Genomic DNA, 7,652 nt, shown 5'->3' with positions numbered 1-7,652 from the left:
TGATTTCATTTTTAATATTTATGTTTTATGATTATTTTTGTGACTGCATCAGCCAATCACGGTTGATATTTATTCATAAATATGACTGGATCGACTCCGCCCCTTTCCCTCAGGTGTTAGATTTTAAGAAGGAACTTGTAGGTCGGAGAACTCTTAATGCGAAGATAAGACTCTTTGTGAAAACGACCCTGGAGTTTAAATATTTTGATTTTCAAACACAGGTGATGTTAAGATGAGACGTGATGAGGTGAGGTGGTCAGATGGGGAGATGTTATGGTGGTGAGATGGTGATGAGGTGAGGTGGTCAGATGGGGAGATGCTGTGGTGAGATGGTGATGAGGTGAGATGGGGAGATGTTGTGGTGGTGAGATGGTGATGAGGTGAGGTGGACAGATGGGGAGATGCTGTGGTGAGATGGTGATGAGGTGAGATGGGGAGATGTTGTGGTGGTGAGATGGTGATGAGGTGAGGTGGTCAGATGGGGAGATGCTGTGGTGAGATGGTGATGAGGTGAGATGGGGAGATGTTGTGGTGGTGAGATGGTGATGAGGTGAGGTGGTCAGATGGGGAGATGCTGTGGTGAGATGGTGATGAGGTGAGATGGGGAGATGTTGTGGTGGTGAGGTGGTGATGAGGTGAGGTGGACAGATGGGGAGATGTTGTGGTGGTGAGATTGTGAGGTAGTGAGATTGTCAGATGGTGATGAGGTGAGGTCAGATGGGGAGATGTGGTGGTGAGATTGTGAGACAGTGAGGTGGTGAGATTGTCAGATGGTGAGACATTATGGTGGTGAGACGGTGAGATGGTGAGGTGGTGAGATGTTGTGGTGGTGAGATGGTGAGGTGGTGAGATGGGGATATGTGGTGGTGAGATGGTGAGGTGGTGAGATGGTGATGAGGTGAGGTCAGATGGCGAGATGTTGTGGTGGTGAGATGGTGAGGTGATGAGATGGTGATGAGGTGAGGTCAGATGGGGAGATGTTGTGGTGGTGAGATGGTGATGAGGTGCACAGCTGCTTGATAATATTCACTCCTCCTCAGATTTAAAGCTGATGGAACGAACACGCTCTTGTGCCTTTCACTCAGACTCACACTGGCAATCCATAGTCATTTTATTTTTCCCACTTGGAGCAACATTATGACTTGAGACAAGTCCATGATGTCACTTCCTGTCAGCTGGTATGGTCACGAAGGAGTAACTGGGACAGTTTGAGAGAACAGGATCACTGGAAAAGAGAGAGAGAGAGAGAGAGAGAGAGAGAGAGAAAACTGAAACCCCAGGTACACCAGGTACTCTGTACATTTTTCTCACATGCATTATTATGAGAGTAATACATGATCACGTGGAAAACGTGTGAAGGTGAAGATCACTCACGATCACAAGTGAAAACTCAAACCATGTGACCTTCATGTGAAAAATGGAATCGTGCAAAAAAAACCCATGTGCATTAAAATAAAAGAAACTAGATTAGGTCTCAAGGACTGAGGAGAAAGAAGAAATTAACATAGAACAGTTTCAAACGCACGCGCGTGTGTGTGTGTGTGTGTGTGTGTGTGTGTCCACCAGGGGGTGCTCACCACTCTGTAGTCTGAAGCGAAGGACACTCCTTTAGCTGCTCGCTCCTGAGAGCCGTTACTACTGCCACTGATCGAGTTCTTCCTCATAATACCTGAGAGAAAGAGAGAGAGAATGAGAGAGAAAGAGAGAGAGTGTATAATGAACCTTGAAGCTCTTCTTTCTTTCTTTCTTTCTTTCTTTCTTTGGTGTGTGTGTGTGTATGTTACCTGCAGGAGGCAGTATGTCGAGTCTCTGGAGGCTGTTCCTGCGTGATGAAGGAAATCCTCCGCTCTTCGAGAGACGACGCTGTCTGCTGGACAACATGGCCGCCGGAGACACGATGCCTGGAGGAGGAACTTTCCCCATCCTCTCATAAAGCTCCTCGATCTCCCGCTTCTGAGACGCCTGGAGAGCCTGAACCTCACCCAGGTGTCTGAGAGAGAGAGAGAGAGAGAGATGGACATTTACTCACGCCTTCATTAGTTTCATTCAGTTATTCTGCTTTGCTAACCTTTTTGTATCTATTTCCTACCCCTTATTATACATAATCCATCCGTCCCTCCGTCCGTCCGTTCGTCCATCCATTCGTCCATCCATCCGTCCATCCATCCGTCCGTCCATCCATTCGTCCATCCATCCATCCATCCATCCATCCATCCATCCATCCATCTGTCCCTTCATACATCCATACATCCATTTGTCCATCCATCCATTCACCCATTCATCCATCCTTCCATTTGTCCATACCTCCATCTGTCCCTCTATCCATCCATCCATTTGTCCTTCCATTCATCCATTTGTCCCTCCATCCATCCATCCATCTGTCCCTCCATTTGTCCATCCATCCATTCATTCATCCATCCATCCCTTCATCCATCCATCCATCCATTGCTCTTTTTTCTTTTTTTCTTTTTGCCTTGTCTATATTATTGTTTTCTCCTCAACTCTTTCTTTCTTTCTTTCTTTCTTTCTTTCTTTCTTTCTTTCTTTCTTTCTTTCTTTCTTTCTTTCTTTCTTTCCCCTTATTTATTTCTTCTTACATTTTTCCTTCTTTCTGTCCTAGGTTTATTCAATTTTTTTCTCCTCAACTCATTTTTACATTCATTCATTCATTCATTCATTCATTCTCTGTCCCTCGTTCATTGATTTCTCCTCCTTCATTTTCTTTTTCATTCATTAATTCTGCCTTTATTGCTGTCTTTGTCTATTTTTTTCCTCCTCAATTCTCATTCACTCATTCAGTTATTCATTCTTGCTTGTTTTGTACATTTGGTGTTCCTGTCCGGCATTTCTTTCTTTCTTTCTTTCTTTCTTTCTTTCTTTCTTTCTTTCTTTTCCCTCAGCCCTGAGCACCCTCTCCTCACCTCTCGCGGAGTTCCTGTAGCTCCTTCCACATGTCCTCGCTGTCACTCTCGGTCTCGTCACTGCTGGCGTACGAGGCGCTGCGCGTGTAGCTGATCCACGGCTGACTCACGTTTCCTATCCGATCACTTCCTATCACTATCCCTGTCGTTCCGTCCAAGAGGCTCACACTGATCCTCCTCTGCCTCGCCTCGCCCTCTCGGCCTTCCTCTTCATCCCCCTCCCCCTCCTTCTGCTCCTCAGTGTCCAGCTCTTTTCTCTCAGAGGTCGCTGCTTCTTCACCCCAGCAGGGGGCGACACTCGAGTCCAAGTCTGAGGGGTTTTTCGGAGGGGACACAGAGACGGTGCTGAGGCTGGTCTTTGATTCGCCCTGCTCCTCAGTGCTGCTCTCTGATTGGCTGTTGGTGGAAGGGGCTGATGCTGAAGGAGATGTTGGGGAGCAGGGAGTGCAGGTTGTGGGCGTGGTCTCGTCTGTGCTGGGAGTGACCTGGAAGCGTCCCACGGTGAGGGCGGGTTTTTGCTCTGAAAGCACAGAAAGAATTTCAGATTATTTGGTTTTAAATTGAAAAAGTTTTGAACACAATGTAAATATTTTTCATTTCTATCTTAAAAAAAGACAAAAAGAAAAACGACAGCCTCCAGGTGATCGTTCACGGCTCCTCAGGGTTATTTTGAGGCAGGTTTGTCTTCTCGATTTTTCATGATGAAATGCACCTTAAGAGATTTTTTTTTCATTGCAACTCAGACAAACTGCATAATTCCGTCATTCTCACATCTGTACAACCATCTGATCTGATACACTCAAGTGCAAAAGTTATCACCTCCTCTGGACAAAATAAGGTAGCTTTTACTCCCGAGAAATTTACCTCCTAATTTACGAAAGAATTCTGAATGTGATAACGCCTGCAGAAAAAATGCTGCAAGCTGATTCGCTGATGGGAATCGGATCTGTGGAGGACTGTGACTTTCATATGAGAAAAACAACACGTCCCGTTTTACAGAACAGCAAATGAAAATGCAGTTCAGCAACTCAGATTCAACAAACATGAATCCAGAGACATTATTTCAGAACAGGAAGAGTTTAAATACGGTGGTGCTTGAAAGTTTGTGAACCCTTTAGAATTTTCTATATTTCTGCATAAATATGACCTAAAACATCATCAGATTTTCACACAAGTCCTAAAAGTAGATAAAGAGAACCCAGTTAAACAAAGGAGACAAAAATATTATACTTGGTCATTTATTTATTGAGGAAAATGATCCAATATTACATATCTGTGAGTGGCAAAAGTATGTGACCCTTTGCTTTCAGTATCTGGTGTGACCCCCTTGTGCAGCAATAACTGCAACTAAACGTTTGCGGTAACTGTTGATCAGTCCTGCACACCGGCTTGGAGGAATTTTAGCCCGTTCCTCCGTACAGAACAGCTTCAACTCTGGGATGTTGGTGGGTTTCCTCACATGAACTGCTCGCTTCAGATCCTTCCACAACATTTCCATTGGATTAAGGTCAGGACTTTGACTTGGCCATTTCAAAACATTAACTTTATTCTTCTTTAACCATTCTTTGGTAGAACGACTTGTGTGCTTAGGGTCGTTGTCTTGCTGCATGACCCACCTTCTCTTGAGATTCAGTTCATGGACAGATGTCCTGACATTTTCCTTTAGAATTCGCTGATTTAATTCAGAATTCATTGTTCCATCAATGATGTCAAGCCGTCCTGGCCCAGATGCAGCAAAACAGGCCCAAACCATGATACTACCACCACCATGTTTCACAGATGGGATAAGGTTCTTATGCTGGAATGCAGCGTTTTCCTTTCTCCAAACATAACGCTCCTCATTTAAACCAAAAAGTTCTATTTTGGTCTCATCCGTCCACAAAACAATTTTTTCCAGTAGCCTTCTGGCTTGTCCACATGATCTTTAGCAAGCTGCAGACGAGCAGCAATGTTCTTTTTGGAGAGCAGTGGCTTTCTCCTTGCAACCCTGCCATGCAGGCCATTGTTGTTCAGTGTTCTCCTGATGGTGGACTCATGAACATTAGCCAATGTGAGAGAGACCTTCTGTTAGGGTTTTGAACCTGGCTCGTTGGTGTGATAATCCAGCAAACCCCCACTAGGCCACCAGGGGATGACTCAAGTACAGAGGCGTGAGGCGGAAGTAGAAAAGTATCAAAAAGTTTATTTACAATATTTACAGTCCAAACAAAAATATAATCCAAAAAACGCTCAGAAGATGAAGGGAAAAATAAAATATCCAAAAGGTCAAAGTTAAATACAAAAGCAAAGAACTAGATAAGAAAAGGCAAAATACCAACGCTCAGAAGATCAAAAAACAGTAAACACAAAGTCCAAAAAGTCCAAAAAGAAAAGCAAAGTGCAAAACCAAAGAGACAATGGCAAGGAACACAGAACAAAGGTAACTGGAGCTAAACATAACAGCACAAAGACTCCGTGACAAGAGGACTGAACTCAGGGGGTATAAATACACAAAATAAATTGGAAACAGGTGACACTAATGAAAACAGGCAATCAACACCAACACAAAACACAGGACACAGTGGTGACCTCTAGAGGCCAAAACAAACATAGACAAAAAACAGGAAATAACAGCGGCCTCTAGAGGCCAAAACAGTCCCAGTCCTAACAGGACCCCCCCCCCCCAGGAGCGTCTCCTGACGTTCCCAGGGCGATCCGGATGGGCCGAATGGAAGTCCCGACACAGTTCTTTATCTAAGACATCCCAAGCGGGAACCCAGCAGCGCTCCTCAGGACCATAGCCCTCCCAGTCCACAAGATATTGCAGCCTGCCGCGGACCCGGCGGGAGTCAAGCAGGCGATGCACGGTGAACACAGTCTGACCCTGGAAGATGCGGGGGGGTGGGGGGTTCCTAGGGGCAGGGGCATACGTGGACGTCAGTACGGGCCACAACAGGGAAACATGGAATGTGGGGTTGATCCTCAGAGTCCGGGGCAACTGGAGCCGGTAGGAGATAGGGTTCACCCTGCACACCACCTTGAAGGGGCCAATGTAGCGAGGAGCAAGCTTGCAGTTCTCCACCCGCAGCGAAGGTCCTTAGTGGACAGCCAAACCCGCTGCCCAGGGCGGAAAGCGTGGGCAGGTCTTCTATGGCGGTTGACCTGAGTCTGGTTGGTTCTGGAGGTCTGGATGAGGGTCTTCCTGACCTTGCTCCAGGTCTTGCGACACCGTCTCACATATTGGTTGACCAAGGGCACCCCCGCGTCCTCCTCCTGGTCCGGGAACAGAGGTGGCTGGAACCCGAATTGGCACTGGAATGGCGACAGCTTAGTGGCCGATGACTGCAGGGTGTTGTGGGCATACTCTGCCCATGGCAGCCAGGTGCTCCACGATGTCGGGTTATCCATAGCCAGGCCTCGCAGGGTGGTTTCCAGGTCCTGGTTGAGCCTCTCCGTCTGACCATTGGACTGTGGGTGAAACCCAGAGGAGAGGCTGGCAGTGGCTCCGATGACCTTGCAGAACCCGTGCCACACTCGGGAGGAGAACTGGGGCCCTCGGTCTGAGACGATGTCCTGTGGGAGACCAAAGACTCGGAAGACATGATTAAAAATAAGTTTGGCTGTTTCAAGAGCAGAAGGGAGTTTGCACAGTGGTATGAAGCGGCAGGCCTTCGAGAATCTGTCGACTATAACCAAAATGACAGTGTTACCTTGAGACTCAGAGAGACCCATGATGAAGTCGACTGCCACGTGGGACCAGGGACGCCGGGGAATGGTCAGAGGATGCAGGAGACCCTGGGGACGCTGTCGTGGGCTCTTGGTTCTGGTGCAGACCTCACAGGACAGGACAAATGACCTTACTTCCTTCTCCATGTTAGGCCACCAGAAGCGTCTTTTCAGGAAGTTCAGGGTCTTCCGAGCTCCCGGGTGGGTGGTGAGAGGGGAAGAGTGACCCCACTGGAGAACCTTGGCCCAGGCTTGATGTGGGACATACAAGAGGCCCGGTGGCCCCGTCCCAGGACCGGGGTCCTGGTGTTGGGCTCGTCGGACGGCCTCCTCAATACCCCAGCGGACAGGGGCCACAATCCGGGACACAGGGATAATAGGCCCGACTTCACTCTCCCTGTTAGTGGCAGAGAACAGCCTGGACAGTGCGTCAGGTTTGGTGTTCTTGGAGCCGGGGCGGTATGAGAGGGTGAAGTCAACCCGACTGAAAAACAGGGCCCACCTAGCCTGTCGTGGGTTCAGTCTCTTGGCTTGCTGGAGGCACTCCAGGTTCTTGTGGTCAGTCCAAACCAGGAATGGATGTTGCGCTCCCTCCAGCCAGTGCCTCCACTCCTCAAGGGCCAATTTGACTGCTAGCAGTTCTCGATCCCCCACATCGTACCGGGACTCCGCAGGACTCAGGCGGTGGGAGAAGTAAGCACAGGGGTGCAGCTTTCCTTCCAAACGTTGAGAGAGCACCGCGCCGACACCACTGTCCGAGGCGTCCACCTCCACGATGAATGGTTGGGAGGTGTCCGGGAGGACCAGAATGGGTGCCGTGCAGAAGCGGTCCTTGAGGTCTTTGAACGCCTTTTCCGCCTGAGGAGACCAGACATAAGATCCACCTGTCCCTTTGGTGAGGTCCGACATGGGTGCTGCTACAGAACTAAAGTTCCTGATAAACTTGCGGTAGAAGTTAGCAAATCCTAAGAACCGCTGAACCTCTTTGACGGACTTGGGAGTGGGCCAGTCCCGGATGGCCAGGGT

The 7,652-nt window shown here is 48.2% G+C and overlaps 1 protein-coding gene across 2 annotated transcripts in view; it reads right to left on the bottom strand.

Annotated features, from left to right (window-relative positions):
• Nucleotides 1–393: 393 nt before the first annotated feature.
• The window catches only part of wnk4b (WNK lysine deficient protein kinase 4b), a 166,567-nt gene continuing 159,308 nt past the window's right edge, over nucleotides 394–7,652 (bottom strand). For both annotated transcript variants that reach the window (XM_060942453.1, XM_060942454.1), the window contains 4 exons: nucleotides 2,922–3,441; nucleotides 1,785–1,990; nucleotides 1,578–1,669; nucleotides 394–1,225 (listed from right to left, as the gene is read on the bottom strand). In XM_060942453.1, coding sequence (XP_060798436.1) covers nucleotides 1,223–1,225; nucleotides 1,578–1,669; nucleotides 1,785–1,990; nucleotides 2,922–3,441 — 821 coding nt within the window. In that variant the 3' untranslated portion in view covers nucleotides 394–1,222. The remainder of the gene's footprint in view (nucleotides 1,226–1,577; nucleotides 1,670–1,784; nucleotides 1,991–2,921; nucleotides 3,442–7,652) is intronic.

Source organism: Neoarius graeffei, chromosome 16, assembly GCF_027579695.1.
Source record: "Neoarius graeffei isolate fNeoGra1 chromosome 16, fNeoGra1.pri, whole genome shotgun sequence".
NCBI classification, from domain to species: Eukaryota; Metazoa; Chordata; class Actinopteri; order Siluriformes; family Ariidae; genus Neoarius; species Neoarius graeffei.
The sequence above is the reverse complement of the archived record's forward strand: the minus strand, read 5'-3'. Positions and strand labels throughout refer to the sequence as shown.